At 39.2% G+C, this 26,222-nt stretch overlaps 1 protein-coding gene across 1 annotated transcript in view; it reads right to left on the bottom strand.

Annotated features, from left to right (window-relative positions):
* itfg1 (integrin alpha FG-GAP repeat containing 1) overlaps positions 1 to 26,222 on the bottom strand; it is a 181,913-nt gene that overhangs the window by 116,126 nt on the left and 39,565 nt on the right. The window contains exons 8-9 of the mRNA XM_084721305.1: positions 23,919 to 24,000; positions 9,901 to 9,995 (exon numbers count right to left, since the gene is read on the bottom strand). Of these exons, the coding sequence (XP_084577431.1) occupies positions 9,901 to 9,995; positions 23,919 to 24,000 (177 nt within the window). The remainder of the gene's footprint in view (positions 1 to 9,900; positions 9,996 to 23,918; positions 24,001 to 26,222) is intronic.

Genomic DNA, 26,222 nt, shown 5'->3' with positions numbered 1-26,222 from the left:
CTTCATTAGGCCAAGAAATTAAAATGTGGGCGGCCTGCGGTGGAGAAGGGAGGTGGTGGTGGGGTTTACGGGGTGATGTGAGGAGGTGCAGTAACATCGGGCAGACAACAAGGCTGTCCAAGGCAATAAAATGTTAAAAAAAAAAAAAAAAAAAGAAAGAAACAGGCGTGTAATGAAGCAACGGCTTTTACGATCCAAGCGATATAATGACTGTAATGCTCATCATATTACAGCAGGCGCTGAAAGACAGCATGGGACTGACTGAACTGTGGAGGAGTGGGCGAGAAGAGTCTAACACGATGACTAATACAAGGCAAAGTAGAAGTTAGACCAGTATTGCTATAATCATGGGTAATTGTGTGATCATGGCTTTGATTATAGGTCTACATGTATGTTATGACAGTTTTTAAGGTCATGGAACGTCTGAAGTTTCATTTACCATCAAAAAATTTGCTAGTAAAATATTTTTAATAAGAGGCAATAATAGGAAGAAATACTTTTCTGTCATTAAGCATCCTAACACACCTAGGGCCCATACTTTACTTTTTTAAACATACTGCACTTATTGAAATGTGATTAACAAAGCAAAAGGAATTTCAAATGGTGAACGAGATAATAAAACTGCTCAACAAAGATTCAGAAGAAGCAGAAATAAATGCAAATCATGTATGACTGTTAATGGGCCTCGTGCAGAACATTTTTATATTCTTATCATAAATTTCTCTTACTTTTTTCGTATGAAGGGGCTGTACGAACACGCCATGTCAGATTCAACAACTGCTTGTAACTAACTGTGTAAATGATCCAGACTTGTATATTATTATAATTAACTCCGCAATTATACCATATATATGGCTGCACCTCCTGTTCCATATGTCAGAAAGTGTTCATTCATGAAAATGGCATCAAAGAGAAAAAGGAACTTCAAGAGTTTGGAGTTTGACACCCTGCTTTTAGAGAGACATAAAATCTAGCATTGTAACAGCGACAGCAGTGGAATTGAAGGAGCTGCTAAAGCAAAGAAGAGGGAAAAGTGAGTGCTGTTAATTGCCGTGTTATTTGTGGGTCGGACTGTCACTGAAATAAAGAAGAAATGTGTCGATATGAAAATGACATTAGCGGTAAAAAAAACACACTCGCCACAGTTATGAGTGATAGATGACTTCAGTGAGAGGAGAGAGTTAAGGGTAACTTTTCATCATGGAGACAGAGGACAGAATAAGTGAGGATGTTCGCCTGGACAGACACTTTATAAACCTGCATGTGAAGATATACGGCCAATACATCTGACAGCAGGTAATGATAGATCATTGAATGAATGATGATGGGCTTTATATGTACGTTTACAATTATATTATAATTTGAAATGTAGTCAAACAGAATAATGTTGACATATTTATGAAGCGTAATTTATTTCTCAAACTCAAAATGTCTTCAAACTGATGAAATATACAGTCATTAGTGAAAAACTTCAGTTTGGATAACAGCAGACTGACTGCACATGACGGGTCAGGACCACTGTAAATTGTGTTCGTATCTGAAGGAAAACTCAAAAGTCAAATCACTCGTACACACAACTCAAGAAAAAATCTGTTTGTACGAGTGGTTCTTGCACGAGGCCCAATGTTTCATGTCTTAAAATCAAAGTTCTTAAAATTCACATTTATTGTTTAAGTAAGGTAATTTCAGTGAGAATGGGGATGGCTGCATGGTTCCAGTATTTATGCTAAGCCAATGTAATCCATTGCTGGCCACATAACAATAATGCCCCCTATAAGTGTTTACATTATGGTGAATTGGCACCATTTATTATGCTGAATTAGCGATTAGCAGTTCTAGTTTGAAATGTACCCATGAATGCAGACACAACCATCAGTGAATCAATGTGTGAAAAAATGTGATAAATCTCATGGAAGTTCTGGAGTGATGAGGATTTCCAACTAGATTTTTTGATATTTATTTGTGAGATATCAGATATCCTCAGTCCTCAGAAGTGTGAGTCATCATATGTGTATCATGACCGTGTGTTCAGATTTGACTCCAACAGGGAGGAGTATGATTTTTGCAAAAACTGCACACAGTTTCAGGTATCTTAACTGCCTCCATTAGCTTTTAAAACTTTTAAAAGAAAGCAGTTAAAAAGCACCAAACTACCACAAAAAATCTTCCTTTTGCTTTGTATTTAGTGTCCAGATTCAAGACTGGGACTGACCTTCTCATCTAACTCTCGGCAGGAAAATGAGTCCATTTCACAAAATGTTAAAAAGTTCATTCAAATGGCAGCTTTCCAAAAGTCCAGCAGTACATCACCTCTGCGTTCTCACAAAAAAACGTTAATCTGGTTTGTGTCCAAATCTGGGTGGTTGGCACTTGATTCTCAGATCTCATGAGTGTACAACATTACAACATCTAAGTGATTCATCTTTTCTCTTCAGTTACATGGAATCATGGCTAGCATGAAGCCAAGAAGGTGTTTACAGAGCAGACACTTTACAGGTAATTTCTTATACCTCCCGTGCTTTGATGTAAATAGTCTCTAAATCGACTCCTCGATGTATGAAGTGTTGTTATTGTTGAGTGATGATGTTACAACTGTGATGATTTCCATACCTGTGGTGCTGTTGCCACATGCAGTGATATTTCTGATCTTCAGCATGTTTTTATCCATCACATAGTGCTTTTACAGCATCTACTGTGACGACACCTTCATTATCTAACTATGTATATACCAACACATCTTGCATTGACATGTCCTCAACCAAAATACCCAGTTCCAGATTGTTTTTTATTAACAGGTAGAAATGAGGTCATAGTTTGTTTGTCCCCGGAAAGAGGCTGAGCCAGAGATGGAGCGAGACCATATGTCTGTGTGTCAGCTGAACAGGGTGGAGACTCTGCTACCTGCTGCCAGTGTCACCTCTTTGACCACTGACCAACCAGCTGACTGGGATGGCTGGGAGGAGGCTGTCTGGCTCACACTGGCTGCCCTTACACTGTCTGGGCAGCAACAGTAGGCAGTTGGCTTGGTCTTCATGGGGGCGGTACTGCATGTGTGTTTTGCATGCGTGCAACTGTGCATGTGTGTAAATGGGGCGTTTCAACAACAGAACAAATACACACAGAAATGAGCATCAAAAAATGTATAGACAAATGAAGAAACAGCTAAAGAACTGATTATTCAATACAATATGTTTTACACTTGCTTCATAGGGAGGTAGGTTTGTTGCCAGTAAAGGACATGAAATATACTAAATGTATTTGTTAAAAAACCTTGGATTGTATGGGTCCTCTGCACAATGAATGAACACAAGAGCTGTAGTATGGGGCCTTGCAGTGATAGTGAGGGCACTAGTGCACAACCTCTTTGTTTTTGTCATATAATACAGTCAACATAATAACATGAAGAAGGAATAGCTAAATCCCCAAAGCAAACCACTTCTTGACTGTTTGTGTTTGCCACAGAGCCAGGGGATGTGGCCTGCGGCCAAACAGCTGCCGTTTGGGGTCACTCACTCATTGATGCTACGTGAACAGTGTGAAAGAACACTGCGTCAGCCTGAACTGAGCGCCTACGTCCCCCTGCAGTTCTTTCTCTACAAAACAGACAGACTGCAAACGGATCTAACTACTTTTGCTTTTATTCACAGTATCACTATATATGTGATAGCGCTTAGGGCAGGGAGTTACAGAGAATATTGATAATATGTTCTTTGTTGAGATTCAAAACAAGGCAGATAGACATCGCTTTCAGTATCACAGTTAGAGTTGCAATGATTAATTGCTTAATCGATGAGTTGTCAACTACTAAATGCCTCTATGAAAGCTATGAAATGGAATATCTTTGTGCTGTGGACAATACAAGACATTTGAGGACGTCATTTTGGGTTTGGGAAACAGTGATCGACATTTTTCACCATTTTCTTACATTTTATTGACCAAAATACAAATTGATTACTCAAGAAAGTAAATTAACAGATCAATCAACAATGAAGATAATCATTAGTTGCAACCCTAATCGCAGTGATTTAATGATTTTTATGCATATTTGTTTGATCATTTGTGGTATTTGCTTTTAAGCACAGATGGAAGGAAACCAGTGTGTTCTGGTACTGCAGACCTCCATTTACTAATTACATTACCCCATTTACCATAGCGACCCCTCCCCCCCATGCCACCCATTGGTTTCAGGACTACAGTTTAAAAGCCATGAGTTTGCCATCATGGCCATTGCCATCTTGTTTTTTTTGGACAAAGTAGTTAGAGCTGGGGAGGTTTCCGTGGTAGCAACTTGTTCATCACAAGGCAGCAACGCCCTAAGGCCTACCCTGCTTTATTGTCTATTTAATATAAATAGGATAATAGAATTTACAAAATGATCACCACTCTGCATTGAAAAATACTTGTGGCCATAAATGAGGAAATAAATCAATGGAGAAGTAGGGTCGTTTTCTTAAAAATTTCTATACATCTCATTTCTATACTTTAATACAGGTTTAATTCACTTCCTCATTGGCTTCGCTTTTTAAAATCAGAAGCTCCGTCCACTATTTGCAGAGCCTACGTAAGCATACGATAAACTGGTGCACTATCTGAAGTGTTACACTTGAGTGCACTATTCTACATTGCGGGTACAGGCAAGAGAACATTCTTCTTCTTTCTCACATAAAACATACATTTTTATGGTAAAATTATGATCTCTATAAAATATCCCATATCCTGAGACTGTGTGAGAGAGAATGAGAGTGGATAAATTGACCAAGCACTTCAGTGTTGACATAATAGCAACGGCAGTTACTCTGGGAATGAGGGAAAACAAGGCAGGCCCAACAAATGAAATTTTTTTATTTCCCTCAAGGGATATTAATAAAGTAATTCCTAGCCTTTTTTTTTTTCTTCTAAACACTAGTTTGCAGTGGTGCAATGCCACTATTTATCAATTCTATTATGTGTAGAAAATAATTTGAAGTCTAAAAGATCTTCAGTAATAGTTTGTAATGGTGTAAATCTAATGACATGTTCTGATTAGAAAAGTCCATTTGTAAAGCCTTTTCATTAAGGCATAAGGAGACTGAGATTTATCAATACTGCTCAGCCCCTACCACATAAATTTTGCTGTACTTCACTGCAAATTGGCCATGGTCTTAAATATACACGCGGCTGGATGGGTTCTATACTCGTTCTTGCAGAAGCGTTCTCTGATGTTCAGGATGTCTCTCCGTCCAGCTAATTAAAACAGATTGCTGCGATTTACGTGACAAGTGTAACACCCACAGATGCATTATTCTCTGCAGTAATGTCCGATAGTGTTACAGAATGTGGGAGCAAAGAAAAAGGAGGTCCAAAGCACAATAAGTGTGATGAGTGTGTGTCTGTAAGGACAGAGAAAGAAGCGGAGAGACTGTTGAAGCCCCCTGTGGTTTCCTCCAATATGACTGTGAACTACAGGCCCGGAGCTGCCGCAGAGGCAGAACTGAGGCCGAGACCGCAGGAAGGACTGAATTGCTGTTTGGAGACGAACTATAGACATACACTAGTTTCTACTCAGTGGGGCTTCTGTGCACAGCCGAAGGCATCTCATCATGTCTCTGCCTGTATACATATCACTGGTCTTATTCACTTTCCATTCCTCTTTTCTGCTTCCCCTGCCCTCGTTCCCTCTGATGGGATGTTCCTCGAAAAGTGGCAATGTAGGGACAACAGAAAGAGCTTTTTATGCTCTGCACTCTGCCTCCTTTTCTTCCCTCCCTCTAACAATTTTCCTCCTTTCCTACACTCTTGGATATAAGGGTTCCATAAGGGTTCTTCTTGAAGGGCTGAACCATTTGCTTTAAATAACCCTTCTTTGAAAAGAGGGTTTATCAAGGGTTCTTTGTAAGACTAGGGGTTGCATTAAGAACCCTTTTTGGAAAAAAGCTGTCCTTCATGGATTGTTGAAAAGGTTCTGCGTACCATAATATAAAGGGGTTCTAAAATAAGCCAGAGTGGGTTCTGGGAGGAACCATTACACCAAAGAATGGTTTTCTGTAGAACCTCTCCTAAGGGGTTCTGCATGGAACCTTTCAAAGATGTTTCTATGTCACTATGTCATTATGAACTATCCGACTGGGTTCCAAGTGTAACCTTTAGAAAAGGTTCTACCACGAACAAAAAAGTGTTCTGCTTTTAGGGTAAGCAGAAGAACCCTTTATGATTCGAGTTAGCACTTTTCTTTCTAAAAGTGTACATCAAGCTCTCTTTTCCTTCCATTTGTATCCCTCCTTCTGTTCTCTCCATCTCTTCCTCCATTTTCTCTGTGGGCAGATACCTCTGGAGGAGACATCTGCTGACTAGCTGCTCCACTGTAATGGAGCCACACACACACACACACACACGCACACACACACACACACACACCTGGTGTAAGATCAAGCATAATTATGGCTCAGCAAGTGTTTGCACCACAAATAGCAATGAGCTGATGAGATCAATATTGCGACGTAGATAAACATACAAACTGCATGTGTGTGAGAAAGGTCATCATTATGATTGTATGTTATTATCATCAGCAGTCCATGAGAGCAAGGCTTACAAAGACTCTGGTTTGCTCCTCACTCTGCCCACCCTTCCGTCTCCGCCTGTCTCTCACTTTGACGGTGATGACTGTCTCTCAAACACATAGCGACACAGAACACAACATGTGTTCACTTCATCCATCAGTGCAGATAAGCCCTCCTCTCTCTGTCTCCCCTCCCTTTCCTTCAGCACTCCTCCTTTCACTTCTCTCTTCACTCATTTTTTTTTTTTGTTGCTGACAGGCAAACAAAAGAAGGCATGTCCACAGGGAGCGTGCATCTGTGTGTGTGCCTTTTGTGTGCACGTGTGAGGGGGCGGACATGCAGATAAGCCTGTAATATTTCTATTTTAGACTGAAAAAATGAAAAAAAAGTGGAAGCTAGTTCTCTGGTGGGAGAGGAAGGAAGAAAAAAGGAGTGGAGCCTCCTGCCAAAATGGTAGGATGCAACTGAAAAGACTCATACAAGATGGTACGTAGGTGGTGGTGGCGGTGGCGGTGGAGTGTGTGTTCATGTAAGTGTAAGAACAACTGTGAGTAAACATGTCCGTGCGCATATATTCACTTCTGCGTGCGTAGGTTAATTAGTTGGGACTGAATGTGTGCATGCATATCTATTACATCTATCTTGCGTGGCTTTGCAAACAAAGTGACACCCGTTGGATCGGCTCCGATGTCTTTCTAAGCAAGAGCCACCCCGCAGTGAGCCACATGTTTAATGCATTCCTGAAATAGACAGCCATTGTACTGAGAATCGGGAGCTCTGGCATTGCAATGGAGCCACTCAGAGAAGAGCTCTAATAAATCAGAAAAAAACCTAAAGGAGAATGGAGTGAGCAAGATGGGACCGAGAGAAAAAGATATTTTTAAACACATAAACAATCTGCTTGAAAGTGGCCTCTTTTAGTCATGAGAGCAATTACCATCCTCTTTAAGTAACAAAGGCAAGAGAAGCGTTATGTTTTTGAACTGCCGTGAATATATCTTGGAGAAGAAGTCAGGGTGGATGGTCCAGTAAGTGTAACAGGGAAGAAAATCGTTCCTCTACCCTCCCCTCTCAGTCACGATGGCAATGATTTTCTACCCTAAAGGACTAGTGTATCAGATTAAGGGGGATCTATTAGCAGAATATGTCAGAAATGGAATATAAAATTCAGCATATTTGATATCTTTTAATTTGTGTATAATCACCTGAAGATAATTGTTGTTTCTGTTAACTTAGCACGAGACATTTATACCTACAGGAGGGAGCAAGTCCTTTTCTACACAGGCTACCAAAGAGGGCCTTTTGCGTTTTTTCTTTTTTTTTTTGACTGTAGGTTCTCCGATGTGCTGCTATTTCTTTAGTTGCAATACCAGCCAATAACCAAAGAGGCAGCAGAATAGAAATTTTCAATATGAGTTGCTTTTACAGCAGTCATATGGGTTGTTTTGGAAGATACTGACCGTTCTGGATGTCAAAATGAAACAAGATCGTGGACCCAAAAATGCAGACAGTCCAAGTGCATTTAATGAAGCAAATGATGGAACACAAGCTTATGTAAGTGCAGAAAGGCCTCAACCAGGGTCCAGAAAAACAAAAGAATCCACAACGGGCAAAACGCAAAAGCAGTCAAAGAAAATGAGTATCCGGTCCAACACAAGAAGGCATAACCAGGAGAAGGCAGGATGACACACAATGTACAACGACGAACTGACACAAACAGAGAAACACAAGGACTAAATAGACAAGAAACTGATCAGACAAAGGTGGACAGGCAGGTGAAACCAATGGCAATCAAAAAGAGCAGGAAAAAGACAAAGACAGGGAGTAAAGACAAGACACATGAGGGAGGACCAGGACTACAAAATAAAACAAGAAATAACCAACAAACCCCAACCCATGACACTGACCTATTTTGTTGTATAGGCATGAAGATTTGTTTAACAGATTTTTCAAGTTGTTGATTTCAATGTAGAAGTGGACAGTATAGTAGGGATGCAATGATTATTTTCATAATCAATTACTCTGTCATTTCTTTTCTTAATTAATCAATTGCTCGTTTCACAGTTTCTAACAGTCCAAGATGATTTCATCAAATGCCTTGTCCAAAACCAAAGACATTACATTTACTATAATGTTAAAGGTTGAATTAGTGGGATTTGTCTGAGCTGTTTGTAAACGCTTCGGAAAGATGCCAGGACGTCAAATACCAACATTATGGGTTGTTAAATTGCCCCGAACACTTCAAAATAATGAGAGAAAATAAGGAAATAAAGGCACCAAACACTGCTCATGGGTCGTAAGTGATGACTGAAAGGGATTATGTTTATATGAGTCTATCTATTTTTCTTTGGGGGGGAAAACATTGCACATCATGCCTTTAAGAGAAGAAGAAGCAACAGAAAAGTTTTACATTTAAGAACCTCATACAAGAGAATATTTGGATTTTTTACTTTAAAAAAGGACTAAAGTAAGTCATCTATTATCAAATGCCAATTTATTATCTCTCGATCAACTAACTGATTCAAAATCGACTGAGTGTTGCAGCTCTACAGCAGAGAGACAGAGTCACATTTCTTCATCTTACTATCACTCTTCCATATGCTCGTAAACCACAGTCCCAACCTTGTACATACAGCAGGTACAACATACAAAAATATACTGTACATAAAGTCTCCATCCTCTGTCATGAACTCTCTCTCTCGAGCTCCTATCCTTAGCTTAGCCACAAGTTCTTATACTGTAGGTCTTCCTAAATCAAATATCCTCTGATTAATTATTGTTTCATTGAATCTCTCTGTCTGAATAGTGCGCTTCTCTTTTTTCCCCAGTGTAAAATGAATTTCTGACAACAAGGGAGAAGAGTATGTCAGCCAACAGGACATTATATTTTCAAGAATTGTGAAATACTTTTGATGAAGGAATGAATGAGCTAAGCACAAGATAGTTTTAATACTTTTTTTTTAAAGATATTATACAAGGACTTGCATATATTAGCTCAACTATGTACAATACTATATTAATTAATATATAATAGAATATATCCATATGTTGTGATTCAAAATATGTTTCATCTGAGCATGTAGTAAAAACCAGTGGAGAAGAGGACAGAAGAGCAGAGCCGTGTTGAAGAAACCAGAAGAGAAAAGCAGTGTCACTTAGAATAAGAAAGAAAGTGGTGTTAAGATTGATTTCAGCAGAAGCTAAATACACAGAGCAGAGTGATGCAGTGCGGTGTTATAAAGAATAGCAGAATAGAGAAGTGATAAATACAAAAATAAAGTGGTGTACTGAGGAGAACTAATCCATTAGAATGACTTCTAACACAAATGCCAGTACAGTTATGTGTGTGTATTACTGTATGTACCGTCTTGGAGCCTGACTTGGCCAGGTAGATGTAACTGTGTTGACAGGTTTCCTCCACACATGCAGGGAGGAGGTGGTCCTGGTAGCCGTCCCCATCTGCCAGAAACAGACACAGAGAATTAGATCGAGCAGCAACAATGTAGGATTGGAGCAGTGGGAAAGTGTGATCCTTTGTTTTCTAAAACTGTGCTATTTTAATATTTCCACTCCATCAGAATGCCACGGATTTGTTCTGGTGTCGACTTTGAACGCAGCACAGTTTCTGGCAACAAAGAAAATTGTTCCTGTTTTTTTTTTTTTCCACGTGTGTGCCAGATCACAGGAACACCTGCTTGTTTCCTACGAGCAAGCACACATCCAAGCAGCACTTGTCTCTTTGATGCCTTTTAATAATATCAGTTGACTTGAAGTATCATTTTCTCCACTGATTTTCATCGCTATTAATTATTATTATCATAATGCCATGCAGGCGTCGTCTAATGCACCAGAGGGGACAGAGCCTCCCAAATCAAAACAGCAGCTCTTCAAAGCACAAACACTTCAGCGCACCAGGTTCACTTTCAGATAACACACACAGTCACACATACACACACTTAACATGACAAAACAATCCCTCATTTGAAGTGATTGAAATTGCAGAGATTTGAGCTGCAGAGTTGTGCACACATCCACTACAGTGTGAGCGTGAAAAAGTGAGACCTGTGTGGAAGCAAATACTAGAAATAAATAAAATCCCTTTTCATGTGGCAACATGATGTGGTGAGTGCAACTGCTCAAGCTGAAAAAAAAAAACGTTTTTGCTTAAATTTATTCAGAAATTACAGATTTTAAATGTGACCTAAAACCACAATAAATTGTTACATTGTTTTTGTACTTTCACTCTCCAGACTCTTGTACCTAGAGGTTTGAATCAAAAGTGTGAGATAAAACATTCCCTCTAAATGTGCTCCACACCCTCACACACGTGTAAAAATGTTGGGTTTTATAAATACAACAGATTAGTGTCTTTTTTTTTGCCTTACTGTGATGTGACCTGGATCACTTTATAAAGAGATTTGTTGACACCCGGTTACTGTACATTAATTTGAGATTTCCTCTAATTTTTCTCCTATTTAATAAAATATATTTCAGCATATTTTTGAATGCAAATCACGTACGTTCTGATACACGGGATGATGAATCTGACATAATGTTTGCATATGTTTGATATTTTGAAGTATAACTTTGGTATTACTATTTTTCTATGTAATTTACTGATTTGCTAACGCTGTTTTATCATCCAGGGTGGATTGGATGGTTGGCCACATCTGCCACCATCGAGCCTGTCAACCTATTTGCATGCATGATGTATAAATATGAGTGTGGTTTTCAATCATCCTGTCTGATCCAAGTGGGACTGAAACGTTGTCATTATTAAACTTTTATGGAATGGGGTGAAATAGGATGTTATATTTTCAAGAACTAAACTAAAACTAAAGTAAAGGAAATTGTTTTTAACAATTAAATTTTTGATTAAAAAATGAATGAGGGAGTCACAAGACAACTGACAATCGATAATTTATGTAAGATAATATATAAAGACTTCCACTTATTATTAGCTGAGCTATTTACAACACTATACTGATTATACTAATGTTACAGTTTTGTTAGTTTGTTGTGTGTGACAGTAAGTTGAATTTGAGGACATCATACCGTGGGCTCTAGTTATTTGCGAGTTACTTTTTAAAATTTGCTGTTTTGATTCTTCATATTCTTTGGACCAAACAATCAATGAATAGATCATTCAATAATAAAAATCAGTATTGTTTTCAGTTTTGATAATTAAATGAATGCTTCAGTGCATTCAAGTGGTTTTTTTTTATTATTTGGATTGTTTTGCTCAAATATGGGCTTTTTGAAATTAAATGTCTTGCTAGATGTCTCAGGTCCTTATTTTCAGTTTCATTACACAGAATTAAACATTGCTTTGTGAGCAAATATGACTACATTTATGTTGCTGCAAATATTTAGACAAATCAAATGTCAAAGCAGGAAGATCACAGGTGTATTTAATACCACTATTTAGCAATGCATTCCAATTAAGGTTACCAGGATCCAGGTATGATGTATGTATGCTGGTTGTCATGACTCACTTGGACACCTTAATTCATTAATGTTATTATTTACTCCTGTGCTTTTCCTGCTTTTTCTGCAGGGAATGTCTCTGAACATGAAAAACACGACACCACACAATGAATCCTCTTTACAGCTTTTGAGATTTGGCTTGTTCATAAAGACACTGCACACACCACCCTGTGTTCTGGGGTTGGCACGTAAATTGACACCAGACATGGAGAGGTGAATCTGCTTCCAGGCTTCTCATCGCACTGTTTGTCTGAATCCTTTTCAACAGGGCAAGTGCAACACTCCCAAACAGATGTTGTGCCATGTGGAAGGGGAAAACTGAATGACACTGATGATGAATGACAGTACAAAGCAGAGGAGGAGGAGAAACTGAATGTGGCTGTTAGGGGCAACTGAGTGAGAGGCAGAAAAAGGGAAAAAAGTGAGAAAGATGAGGAGATGCACTGCAAAAGATAAAATATCAACAAGTCTGTTAAAACATACTATTAAAATCCAGCGTTGGGCAGTAGCGGCGTAACAGGTAGTGAGTGGCGTTACTAGTTTAACTATGTTTCTCAGTAACGTGGTCATAACATCGCAGTTTTCTTCAACAAATAGCTTTTCAGTAGTGAACCTACTTTAGTGATCAAATAACGCCGTAGCGTCCACAGAAGCTACATTTTCCCACGCATTTCTAAACCTAAAATGCGTCTCTTCCATGTGACGTCACGTACCTGCCCTCCTGCTGCTGCCCGCCATAGACTGCGTAGAAAAAGATGCCCGCGAATTGTCACAGCGGGGTAAGATAGAACGTACGCATCAGGAACAGTGGCAGAGGAGGGTACGTGTCGTGAATCTCCATGGCCAAACCTTAACAAGTTCATGTTACTCATCGAGTCCTCACAGAACAGTTACACGTTCTGGTGTTTACTTTGCAGCCCCAAAAGGAAGCTCCTGTCAACATCCAAGATGTCCAACACAAATTTAAGGACACACATTCAGGTATTTCCAGAAGTTAACACAACAATCGCTAACTAAGCTAATCATCACAACTCAGTCAGCAAACACCAACAGCTAACATGGCACTAACTAGAAACATGTCCTTTGGCAGCAAAAGAATAAAACTTTGTGCGCGCGTGTGTGTGTGTGAAGGGAATTTAGGCAGGAAGAGGTAGGCAAAATGACAAGACAGGAGAAGCTGAAAAGTATAACTTTGGGTTATGTTACTCAGAAATATTACTTTTTTTTTTTTACAAACTTCTCTACAAAACCAAATTGTTGTGGTCAATTTTAAATAAATAATTTGATATTTGTGTAGATGGCTCCTAGTACAAAAGGGGGCTAATAAATATACTACTAAACACAGACAGATACGTAGATACTTTATTTTTACTTTAAAAAATAGCTTTGATGTAGTTAAGCTACTTTTGTCATTTTATTGTAGCTTAGCTTGCTACATTTCTCTGGTGGGTAACTCCAGTGTAGTGAAGCTTCATTTAATGTAGAATAACTTGTAGCTTAGCTCACTACATTTTCCAAGTAGCTTGTCCAACACTGTTAAAATCATATAAGAAAAAATGCTTGTCATTAACATTAGGCAACTATTTTTTTCTAAAGTTAGATGAATCTGTTTTCTAATATTTTCAAAGCCAGTGACTGATGAAAATACACCTTTAACACATTTAACAACAGCACAGAATGTAAACATTAATGGTATCCTCCTTGACTGAGCTGTAACTTTGTTCATGAGTAGATGCCACTTTCTTCTGCACGGTGATAATGGCTGGTGGCTGCAGTTTGGTAGAAAGAAAAGTTCCTGCATGAAACTGCTCACAACAACAGAAAAAGCAGACATCCCTACGGCCAATACCTCCAAAATTCTGCAGCTCACACCAAAAAATCTAGATGGATAAACAGCACCATGGATAAGAGGAAAAATATTTATCTCTAATTTGGTGGTGAACTACCACTTAAGAGGCATAGCAGCAATTTTACACCTTAAGATCTATTCACTTGACACGGCTTATAAAAGCTGTGGTAGAATGTCATCTGTGGCTCTGAAGAAACTCAAGTGTGAGAAAATAACTTTGATGATGTCACCAAAATCATACAGAACTTTAACAGAAACCATGGTGGAGTTTGAAAGACATTTATGACGCAGGTCGAGTGTAACAAAAAGAAAGATGCTATCAGGTTGTGTTAGAGGAGATGTAGGAGTCAGTGTTTTGGGGGTTTGGTCCATGCCAGCAAATAAAACTCTGGATATCTTGTCCTCTGTTACATCTATTTTGACCATTCACTTTTTTTTTTTTTTTTTAAATCTGTCTCTAGTCCCCTAACTCTGTGGAAGTGAAATACTTCAATTGTTTCAACTATTTTTTTCAAACTCTCACTGTCTAAATTCTACCTGGAGCATCAGTTAGTACACATTTTTCAAGAAGCTGCAGGAGTGCATGACAGGCCCTAACGGTTGGAACTAAATGGTTGGGACAGGCAGGATGCAAAATGAACTTTTTTGTTTAGCTGCCAAATAGCTAGTTACTGTTTGAATTTTATCAGCAACTCAATAGCTAACCAATGTTTTTTTGGCTGGTTAGCGAAACAAATCTACCAGACACCTGCATTTAGCTGGTGGCTGGTGCTAATTTTGTGCCCTGTGTGGGTGCAATTACAAAAAAGCAAAAATACTGAAAATGTGTGTGTCCAGTGCAAACATTTTTTGTAGCACAGATAGAGATAGAGATGTGTAGATGGTGAGGTACTGTAAGGAGAGCATCAAAGAAACAAGCAGACGCAGAGAGACACAGAATGAGTGCTAATTCAGTCCTACAGAGGTTGTCACTCGTCGTTCTGTCTCCGATGCTTACTGTCAGTTCTGCTACACACACACACTCTGTCCCACCTGTCCTTTCCTCCATGAATACCTTCTTTCATCTATCTATTCATCTGTCTCTTTTTTATTCCTGTTATGCTCTCCTTCACCTGTCTCCTATCTTGCACTCCTCCCCCTCTTCCAGCTCACTTCTCTGTCACACTCTCCCTCTCCTTCTATTACTCCCCTCTCAGTCTTAATGCCGCGGTTTCTCCGTCCGTCTCTCCCCCTCTTTTATTTACCATCATTCTCTCCCTCCCTCCTGCCATTCCTCTCTCCCTCCCGCTGACGGTGCATGGTGTGATGGAGATTGGCTGAGAGACTTGCAGAGGGAGGTAACTGCAGGTATGGGTCGAAATGGGGAGAGGGCGGAGAGGACAAGAGAGGGGTGGCCTGGGAAGGACGAGCCGAGGAATGGAGGGAAAACAGAGGAGAAAATGGGTAAAGACAACGGCATAAGAGAGAGAAGCTACCGGAGAATGTGCAGATAGGCATTGTGACGCATTGGCATTCATAGAGTACGACATGGTACCAATAATAATGCAAATCATAATATGCACGCGCACAGACACACATGGTGGGATGCTGCCAGAGGCCTGGGTCTCATTACAAACCCCACGATCTGATAGAGTTCTGTGTGTGCTACTGTCTGTGTCTGTTTTCTGCACTTTCATGTGCTTAAGGTGTAACGGGGGGGGAAGGAGTGTGTGATATGATGGGTTTTGACCTTGGGGAGAACCACTGTGTGAAACAAACGCAGGTTCAAAAGAAAGAAAAACTAAACAAAAGCTTACATTAACAATAAAACAGCATTTACAACTTTGGAAATCTTTCACCAGACATTATGGCCAAACAAATAGTGGATTTTCGTGGCTGATGCCAATAATGCTATTACCCTAGATATCGATACATCAGCTGATATTGCAATGATACTATGTTAATCAAACACTTATGACAAAGATATGTAATGGTGTAAGGATGTTTTACAGTTTAATAATAAACTTAATCATTCAAAATGACATCAGGTCACTGAAACTGTAAAATTTCACTTCTATTTTTAATAATTATAAATAACTATTAAAAACACACAAATGTAAAAGTATAAGTTACTATAAATATTAAGAAAAAGGATCAAATATAAATAAAATTTTGCCTACAAAACTAAAAACTGATACCAATATACTGTAGACTATAACTGTGATAGGCCAATATTGGCCAACAATACTGCTTGACTGATATATCTGTCTGGCTTTACCAGACATATTATTCTTATTTATACCTCCACAGGCCCAAAATAAATTCAAAACAAGAGGTCCTTGTCTTTCAGATGGATTCATGTTAAAAATCTGAGCCTGAATTGACGACATATTATACTACTTATTGAAATATGTCTCTCCCATACCTCCCAACCACTTGTATCAATCATGCTCATTTAATCAGTTCACCCCAAAATAAAAAATACTAAAACTGTTTTTCCCCTGGCCTGTAGTGCTATTTGTCCATGTTGATTTTTTTTTATGGGAGTTTTTGGCCATAGAGAAGTCTGCCTTCTCTCCAATAAACAACTGGGTTTGAAAAAAAACAAACACTGGCTTTTAATTTTTCCAGTTTATTTTTTTTGTTACTTTTAGTCCCATTATATTGGGCAATATCTCCAAAACTCAACAGCTCACACCAAAACTACATCCACAGCACTACAGGCCAGGGGGGAATGTGTGATTTTGATTTTGGGGTGAGCTGTCCTTTTAAATAAAATTTAGCAAATCTCCAATCTTCTGTGTGGTTCTTGAGTCTGAGTGGAGCATCAGTTCTAGAAATGTAGACATAGCGACACAAATGGCAGAAATTGGCCACTTTCAGGGTTTCAAAGTACCTTAATTGCTCCATGTGTGTTACAGCCTCTACTGCAGCTCCAATTGCTGACCGTGTTGGTAAGTGTGCCGAATCATCTTCATGTTGTTTTTAGAACACCAGCATGCACCTGTCCTTTTCACCTCACACAGTATCTCTGCCTCACGTCTCCTACTCCCCGCACCTCCTCTGGGGAGGTGCGCCTCACAGTCTGATTTATTGTAATGGTGGGCGCAAACACACAATGCAAATTGCAGATCTCCCTTTCAATAAACAACACTTTGTGCAACACGTTAACATTTTAAAATTAATTCAAAAATAAAGTCCTAATTAGTGTGTGGATCACTCTGGGTGGGTCCTTATAATTGAGAGCACTACTTACGCATAATTACTGCACAGCAGATATTGGAATAAGAAAGAGGTAGACGCAGGTTTTACCTTCAATGAAGGACACTTTTGCGTCAGATGTACTTTCCAATTTGCATCAAAATGCATATTAAAATGTGCAAATTAATATCTGAACTCGGAAACTATAAACCCGGGAGACTCATGCATTTGCATATGGATTGGAATATTTCTGAATTTGAGGGATATCACAAAATGCTGCTTGATTAAGAGAATTTATTTTTCCCATTGCCGCATTTTCACTTCATTAATATGGCCTGGAGGGATGTCTTTCACATAAATGCAGACAGATGCTGTTATGCGACACTACTTACACACCTGACTCTGATCTCAACTTGCTGAGCAGCACTCGAGTACCTCTGTTTTACAGGTGCACTCATTTCTGCAGGAGTCTGAGAGAGAAACTGATGGAGACTGAAAAAGCTAAGCGAATGAGAAAGCACTGGTTGAAAACATGACAAGACAGCGGGTGACAGAGAAAAAAAATACAAAAGGAAATGAAGGTAAAAAAAAAAAGTAAGTAGTGTAGTGTAAAAGGTATGCAGTGGTTGAGGAGAGAATGAGGCAGACAGAAAGGAGGGAGAGGAGGAGAGGTTGGATGTAACACAATATAATAAGATGAGTGGAGAAGGAATGCCTGAGGGGAGAGCAGAGAGAAATAGGCTGTCCTGTTAACATGCTGACTTACCTGCATGCACATGCGCTCACTCTCACACAGACACACACACACAGCGTGATGACAGCCTTTCCGATTTTAAATATCACTTCCAAACACTTTCCTATCTTGCCGTCTGCTAAATCTCCATATCCTGAGCTGCTGGTCGCAGAGCAGCCTCCCTCTATCCTACCTGCAGTGAAGCTCGCTGACACACTTGGCTGTGGGACTTCGTTGTGCTTTACCTAATGATGAATTATGCATCGGCCGCTGTCACTTTGAAAAATGCAATTACCTCAGTGATAAGGCAGATGGGCCTGTTTTGTCTGGCATATGCTGTGCATCTATTAAGAGTCCGGCGCCGGAAAAAGAACTGCTCGCACACAAACATGGGCGTGTGGACAGATTCCTGTATGCATCCATGAACATACACACATGCACGGATACATGCACACACGCACACACACACGTCGGGTTTATCCAACTGGTGCTGCCTGTGGACGCTGCTCAGACAGATGAATCTCAGCAAATCAGTAAAACAAACAACACTTCAAATTAATTGTTCCTGTTTGGTGTTTAGAGCATTTATCCTGTTGGATGTTCTGTGTGACTGTCAGTCCTGTATCTGTGATCAGTGAGAGTTCAATTAAAATACAATTTACAAAAATGTTTAATTCAGTGGATGGAAAGAGATACTTGATATTAAAAGTGGAGTAAGCCATTTGGGGAAAAAAGATAGTTGATTATTGAGTCTCATTTGCAAGTCGTTAAATACCGATGCTTGATGCTCAATTGCGTTGGTATTTGACAACCTGGGAATGAGACGCAACAATCAGCTGTTCTTCTCCAGAATGGCTTATTCCACCTTTAAATCCTAAACTTCTACCAGCCAGGTACAGCTTTTTTTTAAACTACTATTAGTTTAGTTTACTGATAGGTCAGTAGGGCATGCAATAGGGTCAAGCTTCTAGTGAGTTTTGAAGAAACTACTAAAACCTGTCTGTTGCACTTACAGACTTTTGTATTCAAAACAAATGTTTACATGTCTAATAAAAAGTGAAAGTCCAAGTCATCAGATTAACAGATCACAGTAATGAAGAAACCCAGAATGAAGGCATTTATAAGGTACATAACTAAGATCAGGTTAGATCACAATTAAGCTGCAGAAAAAGCCAGACATTATGACTTGAGTGTTATAAAAGTTCGTTAAACTTTCCTAAATACAAATTGAGAACTATATGGATAAACTCCTTTGTAAATCTGAAGCTACTGCTGCAGCTCCCTGGATGAGCTCCTAGATAAAGATAAACCCTTCATTTTGCTGGGAGAGAGCAAGGCAAGCTGTAGCCTGGCAGCACTGTTTCCAACAGTCTGCAAAAATACGATACACAAAAGCTGACTTTTACTGCCAGTGTGTTTCAGTTTCTTTTATTTATCATGTCCTTTACAATTACTGTTGCTGCTCTACTATATAATTATGCATTTTTCACCAATAATTACGAGACTACACATAAAGGGTAAAATGTAGAGAAAGGTCAATACAGACTTAAAGATGTAGCAGAAAGTGTAGTGGGAGAGAGATCAGGAAAGGTACAGGTAGACAGATGGAGTGACAATTGACAATGTGATGTTTGATGGAAATAATTCCCACTCCAGATCACACCGGTATGCAATACTGCTCTCGGCTCTCTCACACAGTCCTCCTCTTTCCCTTTCATTCCTTCATTGCCCTCCCTGCCATCTCCTCCTCCTGCTCCCCCTTTAGGATCATCTACCTCAGCATATCTTTATATTTTTATCTTCTCCATCTCACTTCATGTCATCTTTGAAGTGTGCCATCCCCCGATCACTCTTTCATTTCCTTCACTCTGTCTCCTCTCTTTCATTCGGCCTCCCTGCGGTCATTCATTCAAGGTTTTTCAGTAAACCTGAGATGTTGCTCTTTAATTAGCCTGGAGAGAAGCGGTCAGATGAACTTAGAAGGTGGCCACACACAGAGACACAAACACTGCATGAAAATAATATTAAAAAAATGAAAGGCTAATGCAAGGGTAAAATTTAAGTAGGGACTGTTGATAGATGAAGATCCATAGATCAGTTGCAGGTGGGTGAAATAGTGTGTGTGTATTTACACACAAGGCAAAGCAGCATGACAGCTACTACATTATACACACAGAAATGTTACTTCATTAATGACAGAAAGAACCCTCTCTAATCATTAAAGTAAATCATAAAAGAAAACATAAACCTGAAATAATTTAAAAGATGGTTTCATAATAAGAGAGGCTGCTTACAGTCATTTTAAACATTTCCATGCATGCAGTAATCTCACTGCAGTGAATACCGTTAATGTCTAAGTAGCAAACAAAGAGAGGAAATAATTTTTTAGACAGCTTTGACAGAAGTCAGGATTTATATGCCTGCTTTACTCCAAACAGTTTTACTGTATGAACTTTGACTGTATGTGGACCTTTTGGATGTATAAAAGTACAAAGATCATTTACTAACACTAGATCCTGATTGATCCTGTCAGACTTAAGCAAACAATGAAGTTACACTCTCCATGTGTAAATGCACATAGCCTCTCTCTAATGGGCAGACACTTCACCCCATTTCACCCACCTGAAACTCATAATCTATTAATCAGAATGTTAATTTATATAACCAGTGGATTTACTGCAGTGCCCTAGAAGCAGATTGTAGGTGCGTTGTGAACCCACCTCTGTAAGTGCATCTTCTATCTGAAAAAGGTTCCCTTTAAATAGCAGGAAAATACCATTGACTTAAGACCAGGCCTTTGTTGATGCAATCTGGGCATGAAAATGACAATTGCGTTGGTCATAAAACTGCAATGACAGCTGCTGCTCTGTGCACCACTTTTTGCTAAGCAGATGACAAAACCCTAAGAAACTAGCTTTTAATGTGACCATACTTTTTACCTTATTGCATCGTTAACTTGAACAGACTGGTTATTCAAATTGGGACTTGTCCATTCAGAGTACAGAACTAAGCACTAAGAACAAGGGACCATTTTATCACTTCTGCTATCACTGAACCTGCATGTGTCTGTTTGTTTTACAACTGTAGCAGAATATGAAGGAAAGAACACTTCTTGCTTCAGGCTGAAATGCATCAGTTTTGGACTTGTGGCATTAAAATATTTAAAGAATTTTTACCTAAGAGTGCAGGTTTTCTTTCACTTTTGTGTGCATTTCTTGTCAGAGCCAGTCATTTTATAACAAACACTAACTTTGCTCTTATTGGCGCAGAGGATCTCTTTTTGGCTCTGTCTGACAAGAGAGACAGAAAGAGAGTTATGAAAAAAGACTAAGAGATATAGTTAGACTGATGAATGTGCTTCAAATTAAGACTGAACATTATTTGATACAGTGAATTTGATGGAATCTGGCCTCAGCTATAATCCCCTATTCAACTATTGCTTATCACACTATATTATATTTTGTTTAAAATAATGTTGGATATTATAATCCCATAAAAAAAACTAATAATCTCTTAAATTAAATGAACAGTGAGGCTTTTATGAATCCTGAACATCCCCCCAAAAATGAGGGACTAAAAAAGATAGAAGGGGTGATAGCGGGTCACTACACAGTCCTTCTCCAACAATGTAATAATAATGACACCAAAAGCTGTTTAGATGAAGAACAGAGGGAGGAGAAGGAAAAGGAGTGTGAAAAGCGAGTAAGCCATAGATAGCAGATATACAGTAGATCAAGAGAAATAAAGATAGACAACGACAGCTGAGGAGGGGCTGAGCGGAGCAGACAAAACGGGACACACACACAAAAAAAGAAAAGAGATGTTACATCCTGCAAGGCATCTCTCTCCCGGAATTTGGCAGGTTATTAGAAGCGTGACCCTCAAAGGCTTCAATCCCCGGCTAACGAGGGCAAACGTCTTCAAGTGACATTTCAAGAGGGAAAAAGATTAAAGAAATGAGAAAGTTTTTGTTGAGATAAGCTTGAGATTTAAACCAAAAAAAGGTCACCGCCCACAGAGATGATGAATTACATACACACACACTTACCAGCAAATTACACAAACACGCTGTGAGAGACACACACACACATACACACACAGCATATAGGTCATTTCCCCTCTGGCTCATACATTATTGCCAATTTGGGAAGGGGAAGTTTGTTCACTAAATATTTGATGGACACCCCGAGCTGCAATGAGATTAACAGATTAATCTTGCCAATAAGGATGTGTTTATCAGTACGAAGCTACAGTGTGCACGCGTGTATGTCTGCGTGCTCATGAGCATGAGAGCCACACGAGCCCAAAAGTTAATTAAAAATGCATCGAACATTACACAACTAACGACAGCACATAGCTCAATCTGAGTGATAAGGTCACACAGGCAGAAAGGGGAAAAAAACGTTAAACAAAAACAAAACAATAACACAACAAACCAGAAAAAAGGAATAAATCAGATTTTTATCATATGTTGAAGACATAATAAAAGTAATATGATTTTCAGTTAATTGTCTATAGTTGTGTTTTGACTTTTACTGGACTTTCCCGGTAAAAATCCTTTGGTTCACAGAAAAAAAAAAAAAGGTTTCCATTTGGGTTTGGTTGTCCAGAATCAATACAGTGGAAGAAATGTGTAGTCACTTAGGTGGACACACTGCAGTGTTTCCCCTGCAGACATTAAGCAGTCTTGTGCTGCTTTTTCTGAATTACTGGGAAAACTGTTCACTGATTTCACTGATCAACAATCTAACTTCTTCTCTCAAGGACCAAGGCTGCAAGAGAGAATATGATGTGACGCTGAACGTACAACAAAACTCTGAGAAGTACAATGCAAAAACACTACAGAGATTTGGTTTACTGGTGTGAATGAAAAACGGAGAAGGAGAAACAAATAAAAATCTTAAAGATTAGCATTTAAAATCTTGCACATTAGCAAGACTATTTAATTTTTGGAAAGAAAAGGTAACACAATCTTCCCATTTCAAATGAAAAGGTTTCAATGTGCCATTACCTGGTAGCTGCACTTCTGATCATTAAAACTTAGGCAATCTAACTTTGAAGAATTACTCACACCCGGCTTTACGCTCAGGACTATTCATTCACAGCTAGCTGAGTAGCATGTGCTCAGTTATTTATATTTACACTGTAGGGTGCTCAGTACAGCCAGTTTCTATTTTTGGCACCTGACCAGCTACATTATAGCAACCGGAGGTGCAGTTATTGTTCAGGGCCCTCTCCTCAGCAGAGGCTGGGAAAAGGAGGAATATTATTCAGATTTTTCTATCCACATATTCCTCATTAACTGCTGTACTGTTAATGAAAATGGTATTTGTCTTTAGAAACAAGCAGAGGAGGCCACCGCAGTTCTGTCCCTCGTCTGGCAGAGGTGGTAGCTCTGACGAGAGCGACCAGGGGCCACTTTGTGGTGCGCAGGCTGCAGCCTGGAGATTAGTGAGCCAGGGGAGATTTTCTGCGGATAAATGTAAAGCTGAGCTGAACAATGAATACTACTGGCCAAGATTGTTTAAGGGGATAAGCTGTTCAGAAAAATCTGGCTCTATGTAGGATTGAGTGTGTGTATCAGTGTGTTGTGTGACAGTGTGTATCTGCAACTGTGTGTGCATGTGTGAGATTAGCCTGTCTGGTGAGCAATTGTGGTGTGTGTGTGTGTGTGTGTGTGTGAGAGTGTGTGTGTATAGGGAAAGAAAGTTGTGTGATGAGAGAGCTGTAGTGAGAATGCCAAAGCCAAAAAGACGAGACAGTCCTATTTGAAAGCCTTTGAAGCTACACAGCTTCAAATGCAGAGGGAGCTAAAAGGACTTAGAGGAGGAACACATCTGCCACACACATACATGACCAGATAGAAGGGGCAGGACACTTTTCAGGCTACTAGTGCCCAGTACAACTAGGACTATATTCAGAGCTTTTCTGAGCATCTTGAGTGCGTTTACATGCTGACTTCCTTTGTTTGTGATTTTTACCTTTTGAATCTGTCCAATTACAATCAAAATCCCCACAGAACATGCCAGCACTTCGTTTAAAAGGGATCTGTCTGTAATTTTGTCACAATCACACACAAACAAACTAGGTTTGTCAAAAATGACAGCAGACGCCAAATCTCTGTTATTCTCACCAAAGTCGACAAAGGAGGACTGTCCCACAATCTTGAGTGGTGGTTCTGCTGGCATGATGTCGGTTTTGGTGAAGTTCCCATCCTGACAGAATGACAGACAAACAGGGAAGAAGGGAGAGAGAGGATTATGCAGCTTCATACATGCTCATAAATTCATACATACTGCAACGGGTGGACTGTAGGCTGCTGTTTTCTTCAAGAATCATGAATAAGTCTACTGTGGCTTAAATGAAGTGTATAACGTCGCAGCTCCAGGAGTCTGGTGCGTATCAAAGATGGAGAGCAGGTATATGATTAACATAAAGGCTCTGTTCTTTTTCTATACAGGACCCAGGTTCACAGGGCCTTTAATGGACCATAGAAAACCAGTCAGAAAGGATGGCTTCTGCAGTATCTGTGTTTGTGCATAAGCATGAGAAGTACATACATGGGCCAACAATTCACCGCCATGGGCTGCATATATACATATATCTTCTAGCAGATGCTGGAACGCTACGGCTGCCACATTTTGGTCTTGTTTTCCATGCAGATTCGGGTGGAGTTTATTGAAGTAAAAAGATCACCTGTGTCACGGACTCATGCAAATAATTGTTGATTAATTATTTCATCTATTCAATCTCAAAAATTAGTAAAAATAAATAAAAATACTACTTTGCAGGCCCTGGGCAAAATCTTTCATTTGGTTGTATATTCAGCCAACAGTTGAGTAATAAATCCTCACAAAGCTGGAAGAAAAGAAGAAGAAAAATGTTTTGTTTTTGCTTAAAAACTACATTATTTTTGACTGTTGTTATTTTGACTGAATTTAATGAATATTAAAACAGTGCTAATTAAATAAACTAACTAATTAACTAACTAATTGCTTTAGCACTAATAATCTATGAGACATCAGAAAACAGTGAAAAACTTAAGTTGTCTGATGAACCCCTCAGGGCAACACACTCAGGTGCACTCATACGCGTATAGTCACATCATTTGATGGTCGTAGCACACGCCAGACATAGTGAACTGACGGAGGAAGTGGTCAAGAAATTGCTGACTTTACAGGTGGGAAGTGCAGTGCTGCAGCATATCCTGACATGACTCATCAGCTCAGATTTACATTCATCTTGATGATATTGACATGTGGGCTTGTACAGAAAACAAAATGTGTGACTGTTCTGAATGCCAACTGTGTGTGGTGCCCTTTACAGAGGGCAAGGGAGAGAAGAGAGGGAAGGTGGGGATAAGAATATTAGTGGGGAGCATGATGTGTGCACAGATGTGATTCTGTGCAGTGGGAATCTGTTGCCTGCTGATACCAACATTAGTGATTTATGAGAAGAGGGTAGAGATATACAATGATGAGAGAGTCAGAGAGAGAAACATATACATTATGTATTAGTATGTGTGGGCTATATGTGTGCTAAATTACTGTGGTTACTATTGTGTGCAAGCCAAGTGTTGTTTAAACATGTAAAGTGTCCAATATTTACATGATTTTATTATATTCATTATTTAGTTAATATTTTCCACTTCAATTACATTTTTTCAATTACATTTAGTCAAGTTAATGAAAATTAATTGGGAGGCAAAAAGAGGCAAAGTAGATCTTCTACATATCAGCAACAGCACTATGTGATCATCATCACAAATTAAAGCAAGAAATTCATTAGAATAAAGGCTAAAATACCACTAAATGTCTTCTGAATGAAATGTAGCAGAAGATGTCAGACTAAACTATGAAAAAAAGGACTATAGAAGATCTGTGAACATGAAAACCAATATTCAACATTGCAGCTTGTTAAGTGGTACATATCATTTGCAGGAAAAATCTCCTACATTTTCAGTTCAATAAATGTTGCTCACCAACATTGGACAGATTCCTGCAACACCATTCCTTAGATTGTAATTCAACACACCCTCCATGATATTGATTTTCTGTGCAGAGGGAAATTCCACAACAACACACGATGAAATGTTGCCAACATCGACTACTATTTGATTGCAGGGGGGAAGTCCTTGTTTGAGCAAAATTTTTTCCAAAGTGAGCATGTTGTGACTGTGAAAATGACAGCTGACACGTTCTAATCAGGAATCAGACTGGGCCAACTGGCAATATCACTAACAGTGCCTTCAAAGCTGAATGGATATATGTGCCCACCATCCTCTGTACATTTACATATATAGCTGGCAGCATATATGTTAAGTATGGTTAACTTACACTGCCAACAGTAGGTAGCATGAAAATATCATCATGACCATCAGCTCTTGGTCAGTTGGTCTTTAGAAAGAACAAGCTATGGATTTATAAGTAGGCTTTTT

The sequence above is a fragment of the Lutjanus erythropterus genome, chromosome 1 (genome assembly GCF_056507025.1).
Source record: "Lutjanus erythropterus isolate fLutEry1 chromosome 1, fLutEry1.hap2, whole genome shotgun sequence".
NCBI classification, from domain to species: domain Eukaryota; kingdom Metazoa; phylum Chordata; class Actinopteri; order Lutjaniformes; family Lutjanidae; genus Lutjanus; species Lutjanus erythropterus.
Note: the sequence above shows the minus strand (reverse complement) of the source record. Positions and strands in the feature narration are given on the sequence as shown.